Here is a 17,777-nt window from a genome sequence, read left to right on the forward strand (position 1 = left end):
AATATACACTGATATCAATATCCATTATTACTAATATCATGCATTCATTGTCTTGAATACTTACTACGTGCCATGTACTTTATCATTTTATCTAATTCCCACAACAACCACAGTAGGTACTACTATTAGCCCTGCTTTACAAGTGATGAAACTAAGGCTTAGAAAGTTGGGATAACTTCTCAAGATCACAAGTTAATACACAGGAGGGGTGAGACCCAAATCCAGGTCAATCTAACACTAGAACTTAACTCCTTTAAAAAGAAAATGCATGTGTGTGTGCACATATATACAGACACTTCTTGAAGAGGAGATTCATTTGGAAAAAAACAAACTCAAGTGAGAGAAGGAAATGGCTTATGATGATCCTTCTGAAAGCTTATCAACTGAAAACTTATTTTGATTTTAACAAAGTATAAAGTATGAATGTTATCAATTTGATCACTTCTACAGAAAAGCACAGAATTAGTCTAATATTTGCTATGTTACATAAGCAGTATCAGCAGGCTTGATAAACTATACCACATAGGCCATGTAATTACTAAAATTATGCAATACAGTTCTGTAAAGCTACATAAAATCCAAGTTGCCCTAAAACACACACAATCTTCCCTGTGTCAAATGGCTCATAATGTGTGAAAATGTGATCATTACTCTCACTGACTCCTAAAGCCAGCAATTAAAATTTAATCCTAAGTTTAGAAGTTCTAAATTCTGTTTGCTTCTATAAGGGGCAGCAAGGTGAAAATTCTTCCATCGTCCTTTCAGATCACCTCATTATGAAGAATACTAATTTAATAGAAATAACAAGAAATCTCAATAAGTGATAAAGAACTTACACTTTCAGAAATATGTGGTACAAGTCTGCCACTAAGTCTAAGTCTTCAACAGTGGTGGTGCCCTCAGCCTCTAGCAGAAATCATGTAGCAGCAGATAATGGCTGAAGCCTCAAGTCCACTTTAGGACAGATGGTGGGAAGACCCACTTTAAAAGGGATGGCTTGAAGTTAGGTGATTTCAGCTTTTCTATTACTGATTCTATAAACTACTGTTTAGAATTTTTCCATCATTTGGAATATTTATACATGTTTCTTGATATAAACAGAATAATTCCTCAAGTAAATTATAAATTTCATTTCCATACAATGAATAGCAAAAGTAGAGAAAAGGGATAGTACTGCTTTTATTTCTTTAACCTTTTTATTACCCTTCATGATTAATGATAAGGAAAATACAGAGAAAGTTTTCCTTTCCAAAGGATCTTTAAAGGACAATATGTAAGAATGCCTTATCTCTTTCCTTTCTATTTTAGAGTTTTCTACTTTGTGTATATTGACTCTGCTATTTAGAAACTGTGCATTTCTTAAACTCTCTGAACCTCCTATCTCACTGGTGGGAAAAACGGGAGTTGCATCACTGAAGCTGTCAGGTTTACATGGAAAGGGCATATGAAAGCACTAGACATAACACCCATCACACTCCACTAGTTCTCTCAGCAAGTGTTTTCTAGCATCTGCTAGAGGGCAGTCCTAGTGTTGAGTGCTAAAATCACAGCAGTGAGCAAAATCCACACACAATCCTTGCTGACTTCGAGTCTACGGTGTAAAGTGTCCCCGTGGGTCACACTGAATATCCCACAGCCTCTGACCACGGCAGGACCTTTCACAACTCTGTGGCTTTGGGCATGGCATTGCCTTAGCCTAAACACAACCTCTTGTTCTTTGCTCATGGGCAGAGCTGGCTGCTCCAGTCTCTGTGCTCCCTCATCACCTTGTTCATATCTCCGTCACAGCACTTAACCATGTCATCACCGTTTCTCTGCTTTCCGGACTGCCTCCCGCACTGGACTATACATTCCTACAAGGATATCAGCGTTACTTTAACACAGAAGACACCTTAATGTGTAACAAATGAAAGAATGTATTAGTGGCACAAGTACATAACGCAGTGTTACATATATCTTGTTTTCCTTCTTTCTCTTTACTTCTCAGATGGATGCCCTGAAATATGCACAGACATTAAGAACCCACAGTAATCTCCATATTTCCTAAAGTTCTTTTCTGTGCCATTCATTTAACACTGAAACTGCTTTATAATCTCCCTCATCTGCCATCACTAGTGAGTGCTCACCATATATTAGGCATGCTCTGAGTGCTTTACAAGAACTGTCTTACTCAATCCTCACAACAATTCTGTAAGGTATGTATTATTAAGCTCATTTTTGAAACAAGGGAATTGAGACTAAGCATAATTAAGGAACTTGCTCAAGGTCACAAGCTAGTAACCAGCAGAGCCTGAAATCTGAACTCATGGTCTCCCTCCAGAATAAGCATCAACATTTCCTCCCAAAGTGGAGCTACGGCTTTCTCCAAGGCAAGCTGTGCCTAAAAGCCCCTTGATGCTGGCAATGGGGTCAACGTGATTTGTCCATGACGGAGATGGATCAGCCCTTCTGGCTGGTCCTGCTTGGTCCTCAGCTCCAGATTAAGGTTACCAGTGAGCCTGCAGCTCCCGTCCTGGTTCATCTTAAATGTAGTCTAGAGCTTTTCATCCTTTTTAAACCTTTGGTCCCTAGAGTCTTTTCCTATCAGTCAAAAAGACTTGCAAAATTTTATTTCCATAGATTACACTACAAAAACAACACGACCAGAGAGAGTGACTGTTCCATACTGTAACCCCAGCACTCTTCCCTAGCCTTGACCTACTAAGATTCAGGGTGACTCAATCTACACGCCCCCCTGGCCATTGCAAAACTCTCTATGTCGGTAATTCTCAGTGGCTCCTACCTACTCCCTGGCAAAAACAGCATAGGCTAGTACACCAGAACCTGCTGTTCAGATTAACCCATTGCCGTGATCTCCCCGACTAGATGATAAAATTCCTGGGAAAAAGACACTGTGCTTCATTCACACTTTAGCAGCTTTACACGCAACACAGTGTAAGGCTTATAATTTAGGGGAGGGGAAAAAAAGAGAATAAATGACAACATGAATAAGTCGACGAATGACTTTGGGTCCCTCATGAGACGGACAAAAACAAATTTTATTGATCATCCGGGACATGCCAGGCCCTGTACCAGACACAGGGTCTCCATGAAGAGTAAAACAGTCATGCCCTTGCTCCCCTGGAGTTTAGTCTGCTGGTGAGGTAGACATTAATCAGCTAGAAGTACACTGTGACAGCTCCCTCCCCCAAGGCAATGGTCGATATGCTAATATAATGCAGTCACAAAATTAAATACATTTGAGGACTGGTCAGGTATTACAATGCATGAAGAACAGAGAGTAGGTAATAAAGAGTAATAGGTCTATGGCAAAACAGAAAGTACAAGCTTACGCCAGACGTATACTATTCTTTAATGTATGGTTTTGATAATTACACAAAGCATATAATAGGCTGGATCCAGCCTGCTGGCTACATGACATCTCATCTGAAGAGGATGCTTCAGAACACAATTTGTTTTTTCAAATTGTGGACTAGCACAGTACTACCATAGGATTAAATGATAAACAGACTACTTTTTCATAGAAGCCAAATCTTAAGTAAGTTTTCTATAAATACTTCATAGTCCTTCTTCCCTATATAATCTGATGTCTTTGGGAGGAGTTTTAGCAAGTTTATTTGTTCAAGCTGAACCATTTCATTAACTGACCTTGAAATCTTGCCGTTCCCTTAATAAGAGAGGAAAAATTAATGGGACCAAAAGAAAATACTACCAGCTTTGGAGCAGAAAGTACCAAACACGCAGGCACTTCTTACAGAAAGTCCTCCGGGTGTTCCACGTTCCTTCTCTTGAGTGGCACCTAAGCTCATATGCGTTCACCACCAAAGTGCATTCTTAATGCTCTTGGCTACATGCACTTATGTCTCATTTCTATCCATAAGCATAGAAAAGGACAAAATTATTTTTTAAATACTGACATTATTCATCTTATTTTTATTATGTTTGGCTAAGAAGCAAGGAAGACAATGAAATTAAATATACCATTGTACTTCCTCTCACAGAAATGTTATGACTTGAGAGCTTGAATAAAGGCACATGATCAGAGCCACACATTTCCACATTGTTTGTATAAAAATGTTTTTGATAAATTGCACTGTTCACGATAGAAATAACATTAAAAATTTTATGCGGTCACTGATTTATAAACCTAAGGTGGAAATATTTATTATACTATCTTAAATTATACATTATTAGTCAATCTCAAGTAGCAATTAGTAAACATTTGCTGCCCTAAAATAAACTACTAGGCTTACACGCTTTTCATAATAAATTACTCCACAGCAGCTCTCAACTACTATCACTATTAATAGGCATCTGTGACAGAGAAAGGTAGGTGTCTACCTAGTATTTATTCTCTCTTTCTTCCTTATTAATAAACTCATATTTCTGTGGATGGAGAGCAGCAGCAATGTACCATCTTAAAAGAATATTTCCCATCTTTCCATGGAGACAGCCACGTAACAGAATTCTGCTCAAGGAATTAGGTGGAAGTTGCTATTTGGGGCTTAAGGAGAAGCTCTTTAAAAGGGTGACAGACCCAGTTCAGATATGCCAAAGAGAGGTCTAGGCACATGGAAGGTCCAGGCTCATGGGAGGTAACCTCTAAACACTTGAAATTTCCCAAATGACAGGGGAATCTTTGTTATTCATGGTGGGCCCCCTCCAACCACATCTGACAGTTTAGGCTTACATGGTGGGTGACTCATGGAAGGTTTATGCTAGTAAGAGGACTAAGCATGGGAGCTGACCAAGCCAGAAAGACCAACCATGTAATTACAGGATAGGGGTGTTAAACCAGGTGATATCAATCCAATCTCAGAGGAGGGAAGAAGAGAAAGCTAAAGACTGAGTTCAACAAAGTGGGTGATGATGTAATCAATCCTATATATCTATATGTATGTATGTATGTATGTGACAAAACCCCAATAAAAACTGTGGACACCAAAGCTTGCCGAAATACCTGAGTTGGTGCCGGGAACTACAGATTGATACCAGGAAGGTAAGGTGCCCCTGAGGACAATGCAAGCTTCCTGTTTGGAACCCCCACAGTCCCAGATTCTGCCCAATGTATCTCTTCCTTTGGCTGGTTCTGATTTATATCTGATTTGTATCCTTTTGCTATGAAAAAAAAAAAACCTGTAATCATAAGGATAACACTTTGCTACATCCCTAAGAGAGTCTATGGAGACCCCCAAATTTGTAGCCAACTGGCATGAAGTGAGAGTGTCTCTGGGGACCCCCAAACTTGCAGCTGGTGTCAGAAACCTTGGGCAGACTTGGCAGTCTGGAGGACTGTTCCTGCCTCAAGTCTGGCTGCCTTTGTCCTTCCTCTCCTCTTTTCTGGACACAACGCTTGATGCGGAGCAGTCATCTTGTGACACCAGGCGGCAAGCATATGCCAAGTACGTCAGACAGGGTTCAGTCAGGGACACAGAACCCACCCTATGTATTTCAAAAAAGATTTAATGCCAGGACTTAGGGACTTAAACACTGGAAAACCAAAAGATGGGGAACATCACTGCTAGCTTTTGGGTTTGCCCCCACAACTACAGTCCAAAGAATCAGGAGGTTGCTACTGCTACTCAAGATAGGAAACTGCAGGAAAAAAGGAACTACAGAACGAAGGCAGATGATTCAAAATGGAATGCCCAGAGCAGATGCAAAATCTCACAACTGGCAAAGCCCAGGCATCTGCCTGCCACTGCCAGAGAAAAATAACACAGCTTTTTTTCCTCCCTCCGGTCTTCACAGGCAGAAACTAAATCAAAGCCAGAACCCCAGAGTGAAAGGAGTCTGGGAATATTTTATTCAATGAAAATATTTATGTCATTCTGTCTCTTGATCTTAAACTTTTCTTGGAAAATTGTATATTCAAAACTACCATGTTGTGGGAGGGAGGGGATATGGGGATATATGTATAAATACAGCTGATTCACTTTGGTGTACCTCAAAAGCTGGTACAAAAGTGTAAAGCAATTACATTCCAATAAAGAGCTTAAAAAAAAAAACTACCATGTTGCTTGGTATATTTGGTAAAACTTTTATCACATATATGAACATATACTGTAGTATCAGGAGTTTATAAATAACACTGTGGGAGACTATTTTCATTTTTTCCCAAAGTTTGAAATCTTAAAATGTATGAATTAATGAAACCTCTTAGCGGAGGAAGGAATATGACAGTAGCTGCTACCCCATGAGCAGCCATCAAAAGTATACAGTTTGTTAACTATATGAAAATGTGAATTGATGCTGTAAGTTATGGTCTCTGGACATTTTTGCTCAGATACTTTCATTAATAAAAATACCTGAGCATACACTTCCAATATATTTATATTTATTATTTATTTTTACTAGTGCTATTGTACTAGTAAAAATACTATATATAAATACTATATATAAATATACTATATAAATGCTATAAAGCATCGAAATGTAGACTGTAAAAGAGATTTAAAAATGAAAAATGTCTGCTTAACAAAAAATACTACAAAATATTTACTATTCAATATTGAACACGGATCATTTAAAATTTTTTTATTTTGTGTATTTCTCTATTTAGATAAACTTCGCATGACATAAAATTCACCATTTTAAAGTGTACAATTCAGTGGTTTTCAGTATATTCACAATGTTGTGCAACCATCACCTCTAATTCCAGAATATTTCCATCATCCCCAAAAGTAACCCCAATACTTGGTAGCAGTCACTCCCAATTCCTCCCTCCCCCATCCCCTGGTAAATATTAGTCTTTCTGTCTCTATAGATTTGTCTATTCTGAACATATAAATAGAATCATACAATATGACTCCTTATCTTTCAATCTGTTTGTTTAGCAGTTTATGAAATGACAATTTGAAAACTTTCCAAAATCAGTTCTTTGATTCATGGTTTTAATCACAATCATATCTGGAAAATACAAAGTGCAACAGATCCAAGTAGAGGCACATCATTTGTTTCAGTCCCACCCATCAACCATATTGTTGAAATTTAGCTAGGAGATGACTCATTTTCTCAAAGTATTCATACAAATAAATCAGAAGGTGTTGTATTTTTATATCTTTAACAATCAGCCTCAAATTCTCTGCAACTATTTGCACAAGTTTTAAACATATTTCTGATTCCAGATTTTAAACTAAGAAAATAGTACGAGTTTTATAATAAGACAGGCATGTAGTTTTCAGTCACGAAATCACATAGTGAAGTTTAAATTGCCAAATGTTTCAAATATCCTTCTCTATAACATGAATTTATTTCCCAAAGTAGTTGCTTTGTCATCCATTATCATAACATTAATTTTTGCTGGAAGGACAGATTAGTGTGTTTATTTTTTTCTAATATCTTGATATGTAATATCCTGTGACAGCAATCTTTTTAAACCACTCATCTATCCTATGAAGATTAAACTAAATAACCTGTAAATCCACTTAATCTAACACACACAAACTGCAAGAACACTGAATATTCTAAAAGTGAATATATGAGTATGAGCACCACTGTTATTCCATTCCAAGGTGTGCAAGTCCCCTCTTCCCCTAGGTCACTTCTGAACCACATGGGACAAGTGGCCATCAGACCCAAGGACCTAGTGAGGTACCATGGTACAGCAAATATCAGAACAGCTTAATATCATTTTGCATTTGTAATTTTAAAAATACAAATGGAACTTCAGACATCTCTGCCCCCAATATCAATGGATCATCTTGCACATTCCACTACAGAAAATACTAATCATAAAAAATGGTATAAAGGTTTTTTTTTTCTTTAAATATTATGAATTTAGCAGTGACTGAATATACTAGGCACTCAGAAAATATTTGTGGAAGGGAGGGAGGCAAAGAGGTAAGGAAGGGAAGAAGGAATTAGAGGGGCTAAAGAATTTTAAAAGTTGATATAGCCAGAGGAATAAAGCCTTACTTATCAAAAAAAAATTCATTTATGAATAGAGATTTTCTAAAAAAAACAAAATGATACCATTATTTTAAAATCCATGATTTAGAGTAGATTAAGAAATTAGGAGGTAAGACCTAAGAAGAGAGCCTAGGATTGAGGATTGCCTTTACCTGTGCTCTAAAATCCGTTTTTTTGGACATAAGCAAAGGAATTTACATTGGAACCAGAGGCTCTGACAAGATAAAGATCTGAACAACTAACCACATCATTTAAGTGCAAGGTTGCATAAGCACAGAAGGCCTTATAATTTCATTTTAAGTTAACTGGACTTTAAAATTATACTAGAGTACACCTATACTGTGTACAACTGTATATAAATCTCAAACAGTAAGAAAGGTTAATTGATAGTACTTAAAATATAAGTATATCCTAACTTAGTAAATAGTTATTATACAGTCACTCGAACAAAAAACTGAAAGCCAAGGCATTGAGTGTTCATAGATGACTACAGTGCACTGTTTACCACTGTCCAGCAAGTGTTCAGAACAAAAGGCAGAACTATTCACTGAACAACACCAATACAGCTTTTAAAGAAGTTCAAAGTATTTATGACTTACTGGAGCTATATAAACAGGACTTACTTAATACACTGTCGCATGAGAATAATAGGAAAAGAGCTCCTACCTTTGTGATAAGAAGTCGGTACCTATCCAGCATTGCCTGGTTATCATGGCAGCCTGCTAATAATTGCCATACCTCTGCCCTCAAGGCTTCAGGAACGCCACTCTTCACTAGAGTGGACAGCCCTTTTGGTCGCGCACCAAGGTTATTATGCCTGAGAAAACAAGAAAACACATCATTCACACTCCCTTCACTACTGCTGACAAGCTGTTGTTATGAAAAGTGTATTAATGAGTTTATATAAATATGGAAGACTGGATCAGGAGAAAGATGGCAGGGAGGGGCAAGAAATAATAGTAGTGTTTAACTTCAGTCGTCTCTTCAACTTTTTTTCTTGATTGCATCTTCTTTATCAGTGAACCATGATATGCCACCCACAAGGAAAGTTTTTCTTTCCCCCCCATTTACGTTTTAATCCCGCAAGGCATAAGAAGAGCCACCTGCATCCCCTGAGATGAGTGTATGTGAAGTTGGCTAATGGCATGTGTATGGCAAGGGCTGGCGGCCAGGGATGCTGAAAGTCGATCAGAGGCCTATCACACCTTGACTGTGCCTCTATATCCTGACCCAAAGTGCTCCCTAAAGGAAGAACCCAGCCCTTTCCTCCAAACTTATACAACCAGTCCAACTCCTCAGCAACACACACTTAGCAGCCTCACCCATTTCCAAGGGTGTTTAGAATGGGAACAAACACAAATACATCGTCATGAAGTCAATGATCACATAGGAGGTATGCTACTACGGTAATCTGCCCGGCTGAACAAGAAACTGAATCGTAGTTCCCAGTCTATGCTTAGCATGAACCTGGGGCTATATTCTGTGGGAAGACATTCGGGAACCTTTTTGATGTGGGCCGAGCGATGAGATTCTTGAGCAGTGGAGGAGCTGAGGGTGCGGGGCATGGAGACTAATATCACCCTGTTTGGTCCTGAAGGATGGCTGGTTAGCCAAAGACGGGTAAGATTCCTCAGAGGAGGAACAACCTAAGACAGGCACAGCCGCAGAGGGGCCAACAGGGTTGGTGCATAGAACCTTCCTTATATCACCGTGTTTGGCCCTGGAGGATGACTGGTTAGCCAGAGACGGGTAAGATTCCTCAAGGGAGGAACAACCTAAGACAGGCACAGTCGCAGAGGGGCCAACACGGGTGGGGCACAGACCCCCAATATCTGAGAGAGGTCTCCTACCCCCAGGGCTGTTTTGCTCTCCACCCCCAGCTCAAATCCACACCTGCTCAACTCGGACCCAGGAAGTAAACAAAGATAATTGCCTCAATCATGTGAGGCCTTTGACTGTTTATGAGTGTAACCTGAGAATGTTAGCCCACGAACTCAATAAAAGCAGCCTGGGATGAATCAGCGGGGCTCTTGATCCGAGAGGTCTTGAGCCCCCCGGTCCCACTTTTCTCTTCAGTCTGTGTCTGTGTCTTCTTCAAGCTTGCGGCACCCGTCACTCACCTCGAGTCGCCGAGCTGGTCTCGGCAAGTGGCGCCCAACGTGGGGCTCAAAAGGCTTGAGTGACGAAGGTTCACGGAAAGTGAAATTGATAAAAGTAAAGAATTGGGAAGTGCCGTGAAGCCCCCAAGAGGAGAGTAAGAGGCCTCTGAGAAAATCCTGCCAGTAAGTAAATCTCTTGGGTAGTCTATGTTCGGGGTAAAATATGGGAAATAAAAGTTTAGATTAATATCGACCAGATGTATGCCTGTTACGGCACCTCCTAAGGGCAGGTGGAGTAAAAGGCAAGTGAAGGTCTTGTAAAAAGCAAGTGAAGGTCGATTGTTAGAAATTCTGTAAATAATTGAGAATATTGTATGTGGTTTCCTTCTTTAGGCTAACACTGGGTTTATGTACTTAGGGATAAGGTTGGGAACGAACTTAAAAAATTGCATTCTAAAGGGACTCCCGTACCAGGTTCTGTTTGGTCAATGTGGTCTCTGATTAAGTTAGTATTAGAGCCTCTATGGGCTCCTGAGGGCTCAAATGATAGCTTTGATGAAGAAGCCGGTCCATCAGAGGACCGATGGGCTTGTGCAGTGCCAAACGAAACTGAAAAACAAAAAGGAATTAGAATTCATACTGAAGTGATTGATAATGATTATACTGGAGAAATTAAAGTGATGATATCAACTTCGGTTCCATGGAAAGCCCATCCAGGTGATAGAATAGCACAGTTGCTTATTCTGCCATATTATAAGATTGGCAGTAGTACAAAAGTAAGGAGAACGAGAGGCTTTGGAAGCACAGGAGAGGCCGGAGTTTTCCTCTCTGAAAAAATTTTAGAAACACGCCCGACGTGCTCAGTGACTATAGATGGAAAAGCTTTTAGAGGATTAATAGATACAGGTGCTGATGTTTCAATTATAAGCAGTAATCATTGGCCTTCTCGCTGGCCTACTTGTCCTGCAGACATTACAATGGTAGGTTTAGGTAGAGCTCATGGCTTGCAGCAGAGTGCTAAAATATTGCCTTGTATTGGCCCAGATGGGCAGCCAGCCCACTTACAACCCTATATAGCAGACCTTCCAATTAATTTATGGGGAAGGGATTTATTGCAACAATGGAAGGCTGAAATCCACATCCCAACGTTAGATACTTATAGTATGCAAAGTCAAGAAATGCTAATAAATCAAGGATATCAGCCAGGGTTAGGTTTTGGTAAATATCATGAAGGGAAACTATTTCCCATTCCAGCTGAAGGTAATGCAAATAGAGAAGGTCTTGGATATCAATCTTTTCACTAGTGGCCATTGTTCATAAAAGCTTACTGCTTCCCCCAGCACCAATCCCATTGACCTGGAAAACTGATACACCTGTATGGGTTGAGCAGTGGCCTTTAACCATAGAAAAGTTAGAAGCTCTAACAGAATTAGTGACTGAACAGTTAGAAAAAGGGCATATTGAAGAATCTTTTAGCCCATGGAACTCTCCAGTATTTCCAATAAAGAAAAAAACTGGTAAATGGCGTTTATTAACAGATCTCAGAGCAGTCAATGCAGTTATACAACCAATGGGGGCCTTACAACCAGGCCTCCCATCACCTAATATGATCCCTGCTAATTGGCCTTTAATAGTTATTGATCTGAAAGACTGCTTTTTCACCATTCCATTACATCCCAAAGATAAAGAAAAATTTGCTTTTTCTGTGCCTGCACTAAATAATAAAGAACCTCGAAAAAGGTTTCAATGGAAGGTGTTACCTCAAGGCATGTTGAATAGTCCTACTATTTGCCAGAATTTTGTTGCTAAAGCCCTTGAACCAGTACGACTAGAATTTCCTAATTGTTATCTTATCCATTACATGGATGATATCTTGTGTGCTGCTCCTAATCAAGATTTACTTACTTCTGTGTATATTAGCATGCAGCTTTGCCTTGATAGAGCAGGACTTAAAATAGCTCCGGAAAAGGTACAAATGCATAGCCCGTATCAATATTTGGGCACAATAGTTGATAGAACAACTATTAGACCACAAAAGGTGGAACTGAGGTCAGATCAAATCCAAACTCTTAATGATTTGCAAAAACTCCTAGGAGATATTAATTGGCTTCGCCCATGCATAGGGATCCCCACCTATGCATTGTCTAACCTATTTGCTTTGTTAAAAGGAGATTCAAAATTAAATAGTCCAAGAACTTTAACATCAGCTGCTTTAGAGGAACTAAAACTTGTAGAAAATAAAATTCATTCTTCTCAATTACAGAGAGTAACTGTTAATCAGCCATTGCAATTAATTATATTACCTTCTCCTCATTCACCTACGGGGATATTAATGCAAAATGAAGGAATTGTGGAATGGTTGTTTTTAGCAAATACTATGGTAAAATCCTTGTCACCTTATTTAGAATTATTAACTCAGTTGGTTCTGAAGGGAAGAACTCGAAGTAAGCATTTAATTGGAACTGACCCTTCACATATAATTATTAATTTAACTACTAAAGAAATTCAGGCTTGTTTCCAAAATTGTGTAAGTTGGCAAATTGCCTTTGCTGATTATATTGGAAAAATTGATAATCACTATCCGAAAAATCCCATTTTGCAGTTTCTTAAGAGAACTCAATGGATTCTACCTCGAATAACAAAATCTGATCCTATACCAGATGCTTCTATAATTTTTACTGATGGCTCTAGTAAGGGCCGAGCGGGATATACGGGATTTAAAACACGACAAATCCCTGTCCCTCACTTTTCAGCTCAGCAAGCAGAATTATATGCAGTTATCTGTGCTTTACAAGACATACCTCAGGCCGTTAATATTTTATCTGATTCTGCCTATGTGGTTCAAGCCACTAATATGATAGAAACTGCTACTATCAAGCAGTCTATTCCACAGCCTCTTCATGATCTTTTTCTATTACTTCAACGAGTTGTCCATTCTAGAAACGCTCCTTTTTATATTACCCATACTACTTTGCCTGGGCCTCTGGCAACAGGTAACAGAGCTGCTGATAGACTTGTTGCACCCATATTGGATGAAGCTCAACATATCCACCAATTAACTCATGTAAATGCTAAAGGCTTAAAAATGAAGTTTGATATTACATGGAATCAAGCCAAAGATATATTAAGAACGTGTCCATCATGCCAAATTATTAATAATCCTCAGCAATCTGAACCTGGTGTAAACCCACGGGGCTTGTGCCCTAATTCTTTATGGCAAATGGATGTTACTCACATCTCATCCTTTGGTAAGCTCTCCTATGTGCATGTAACCATTGATACATTTTCTCAATTTATATGGGCTACTGCCCAGTCTGGTGAAACTGCAAAGCATGTGCAAAAGCATTTATATGCATGCTTCGCAGTCATGGGGTTGCCACAAGCCATTAAAACAGATAATGGCCCTGCTTATATTAGTAAAGCATTTCAACAATTTCTTGATATGTGGTCTATATCACATTCTACAGGACTTCCTTACAACCCCCAGGGACAAGCAATAGTTGAAAGAGCAAACCAACTACTTAAAAACATGCTCCAAAAACAAAAAGGGGGAATCACCCAAGGGCAACAAACAATTTTAAATAAAGCCTTATTTACTATTAATTTTTTGAATGTATCTGCACAGGCTACAGATACAGCAGCTGAGAGGCATTTTCAAGCCTCGTCTAGGAATGTGACTCATTTTAATGATGCACAGCCGCTGATATGGTGGCAGGACCCATTGACTAATATCTGGTCATCAGGAAGGTTAATCACATGGGGAAGAGGGTTTGCTTGTGTGTCACCAGGACAAGGCCTGGAACCTGTGTGGATTCCATCTCGGAGAATTAAGCCATATCATGAGCGTTCCAAAGAAACGCCATCTTGAATGGGATGTAGAATCTCCGGAGATGAACTTTGTACATTTGTTTTCAGGTTTGAGCTTTGGAGACTAAGTTTACTAATTATGCCATCCCTGATAGACCTTTGTGTGAAATAAAACGGATATGGGCTGACAGACAAGATCAGATTCTTTGGGATGTTTGCTGTGGGACGGAGGGTGTGATACTACTTAATGGTTCCTATGGAACAGTATGAAACTGGTCCCCTAAGGGGTATGCAGTCTCTAATGGTTTACACCAAAAAAACTCCTCCTGCAATCCCTATAAAAGGTTGTGATGGCATATACCAATATTGCCATGCACTCGCCCTATCCCATCTTATGGTTTAGGATTGGATTAATACCTCCTTGGCCTCAATTAGAGAATGGCAGAGCTCAAACAAAAATATGGAAACTTCCCTTAAGTTTAAGAACATTACAAATCTGGAATGGCCATGATGCCAGTGACACATCTGCTGGTATATGGAGCGGATGGTCTCACACTGGACATACAACAATTACAAACTAAAATAACTGGCATGCAATATGCGTCTTTGCAATCTCTACACCAAATTTGCTACTTTACAAAGTATAGCTGATGGATTAAAAGCATTGCATCCATTGGATTGGATAAAAGGCATGAATAGCAGTCTCCTAAGCATTTTGATACTTTTTGTTGTCTTTTAATTATCCTATGTTTAAGTTCTCAGGTGCACAGGAAGAACGCTCCAAGGATTGACTGAAAAAGAAATAACTCGAATAGGCTTATCTTCTCCTACAGGCTTATCTTCTCCTACGAAAACAAAAAGGGGGAGATGTGGGAAGACATTCGGGAACCTTTTTGATGTGGGCCGAGCGATGAGATTCTTGAGCAGTGGAGGAGCTGAGGGTGCGGGGCATGGAGACTAATATCACCCTGTTTGGTCCTGAAGGATGGCTGGTTAGCCAAAGACGGGTAAGATTCCTCAGAGGAGGAACAACCTAAGACAGGCACAGCCGCAGAGGGGCCAACAGGGTTGGTGCATAGAACCTTCCTTATATCACCGTGTTTGGCCCTGGAGGATGACTGGTTAGCCAGAGACGGGTAAGATTCCTCAAGGGAGGAACAACCTAAGACAGGCACAGTCGCAGAGGGGCCAACACGGGTGGGGCACAGACCCCCAATATCTGAGAGAGGTCTCCTACCCCCAGGGCTGTTTTGCTCTCCACCCCCAGCTCAAATCCACACCTGCTCAACTCGGACCCAGGAAGTAAACAAAGATAATTGCCTCAATCATGTGAGGCCTTTGACTGTTTATGAGTGTAACCTGAGAATGTTAGCCCACGAACTCAATAAAAGCAGCCTGGGATGAATCAGCGGGGCTCTTGATCCGAGAGGTCTTGAGCCCCCCGGTCCCACTTTTCTCTTCAGTCTGTGTCTGTGTCTTCTTCAAGCTTGCGGCACCCGTCACTCACCTCGAGTCGCCGAGCTGGTCTCGGCAATATTCCATGCCTTTTTGTTCAGACTTTATCTCTACTTTGCTGCTCACCTTTGACCTCTTAGAGCTAAGCCTAGTGTAACCATCTGGACTCCAAACCTTAATGATGTACTCTGGTTTGGTCTAACATCCCATTCTGGTTTCAAGTTTTAACCCTGAAAAGTCATAGAAACCATATAGAAACCATATGTCTGTTTTCTAAAACTGGCCTCCCATCTACTTTACCTACTTCTATTAGCAAAAGAATACTGCACCACAAGAGAGCCGGGATCAGTCACAAAAGGATCTTTTCTGTAATTTATTATTTGGTTCTGATTATACTTTTGAATAGGAAAAACATACGTGGTTTGAGGGCTAGAAGAGTTTCTGTACTTAGTGTAAAAAAAAAACTGGGTAAGCTAAAAACAACAGTGTGCAAAGGCCTAAGCAAATTTCCTATGAAATTAAATGCAAAATATCCTGAATTATGAGTCCCATAATATATAATATCATACAAAAGAATTCAAAGTAACTAAATATATTACGTTATATAGAGATCAGTGTCATCACTGTGTATCTACAGCTATTAAAACTCCAATAAATATCTCCCATGTAAAAGAAATGTTTATTCAACCCCACGTAATACCCTAGATATCATACTGTCTCCTACCTTGCACGTCAAATTTCTCTAAGGGATCACTGTCCACTCACTATCTCTATTTCTTCCCCTCACACTCATTCCTCAGCTCAGCTCAGCATGGTTTCTCTCTCTCTCCTAGAAACAGTTTTCACTTAAGTAATACATGACCTCTCTTCATGCCAAGAAATTCAAGAGACATTTTTCACTCCTTTCACTGTTGACCACTTTGCTTCCCTTGGCTTCAATGACAAAGTACTCTCCTTCCACACCACCCCCCTCAATAAACCCCACTGCTGACTGCTTCTCCTCTATTAACCTCTTAAGTGTTCCAAGCTTTCAGTCTCTCCGCTCTCCCTCAGCAATCTAATTCTCTTCGGTCTCTTGTCTCTGGGCATTGTTACCCATGCCCGTGTATTCTGAGCTCCGGAAATCAACACACTCAAATTTGAACTCATATTCTTTCTCCCTGAACCTCATCATTTTCCAGGGTATCCCACCTCAGTGACAGTCACCACAATCCAACCAAATTAGAAACCTAGGAGTTACTGTTGACATTACTCTCTGTCCCATAATCCATTGCTAATCCATCAAGAGGTCTAACACATGTTATTTTTCCAACCTCTCCAAAATCCATGCACTTCTATCTCCACTGCCACCAACTGCAGTCACTCTACAACCTCTACAACAGCCTCCTAACAGCCGCTCACCTTACTCCGATAGACTTCCAATACAGCAGACAAAATGAAGAGCACAAACAGGTGGATTAAACATTATGTTGGCTGAAATTGCTTTGTATAATGAGCTATATAAGATTTTGAACCTGGAATATCTCATCCTACTCATGCATACACACACCTTAAGGTTAACAGTCAACAGTCCCTAACACACATTTTACCATAATGTGATTCAACTCAACCGACATTCAGCTTCTAGCTGACCCTCAGCCATCTGTTTGGCCAGTAAAATAGAAAAATCTTTTCTCCTCTCTTAAAAACCCAGGCACTATTTATCTTTACAGACTGATATTAAAAAGAACTAGGTCATTCATAACACAACATGATTAACAGCTTTAATTTACTGATTATTCTGGTAATGATACAGTAATTACATTGCATATAGCACCCTAGTACTTAAGAGATACTAGTGGATACTAAGCCAAATACTACTAGTATACATCTATGACCAAGAAGACCCAAACAAAAGAACGACCTATAGAAATAATCATTGTTTCAATATTTCTGATAAAAATATAACTACATATGGCCATTGCTTTAATACAACATTAACTACAGCTATCAAGAGACTAAATAGGCAGCTAGTTACCACAGGTGCTGAACTCTGCACTAGAAGCAAGACAGGTATCAAATTATTCAAAAAGTCACACGTAAACCAGACATACACTAAACAAATAGTAATCGAGCAGTTTTTAATGCATGAATATAAGCTCCACAAGGGCAGGAATCTCTGTCTTCTTTATTTATGTATTCCAAGCACCTAGAACAGTGTCTGGCACACAAAAGTTATTCAAAACATTTTAGATAAATGAAAAGGTTTATGAAACTAATATGAGCAACTACTAAGGCTAAGCTAAAGAATTCTTTTTTAACAGCAAACATTCTCATTGATTTTAATAGGATGATAAAGCTGTTTTATATTCATCTAGTTACCATCAAAGAGGCATCTGTTCTTGAAACTATCTGGGCATATAAGAACTTTCTCTACTGTTAAAGCTGTCCAGGAGAGAATTTCAAAGGGGAGGTATCATTTCTAACAAAAACAGCAGAGAAATCAAGCGATGGAAAGAAAAGCCA

The 17,777-nt window shown here is 39.5% G+C and overlaps 1 protein-coding gene across 4 annotated transcripts in view; it reads right to left on the reverse strand.

Moving 5' to 3' along the window:
- RABGAP1L (RAB GTPase activating protein 1 like) overlaps positions 1-17,777 on the reverse strand; it is a 665,842-nt gene that overhangs the window by 477,726 nt on the left and 170,339 nt on the right. For all 4 annotated transcript variants that reach the window (XM_057728667.1, XM_057728668.1, XM_057728669.1 and 1 more), the window contains exon 13: positions 8,578-8,728. In XM_057728667.1, coding sequence (XP_057584650.1) covers positions 8,578-8,728 — 151 coding nt within the window. The remainder of the gene's footprint in view (positions 1-8,577; positions 8,729-17,777) is intronic.

The sequence above is a fragment of the Hippopotamus amphibius genome, chromosome 3 (genome assembly GCF_030028045.1).
Source record: "Hippopotamus amphibius kiboko isolate mHipAmp2 chromosome 3, mHipAmp2.hap2, whole genome shotgun sequence".
Lineage (NCBI taxonomy): Eukaryota > Metazoa > Chordata > Mammalia > Artiodactyla > Hippopotamidae > Hippopotamus > Hippopotamus amphibius.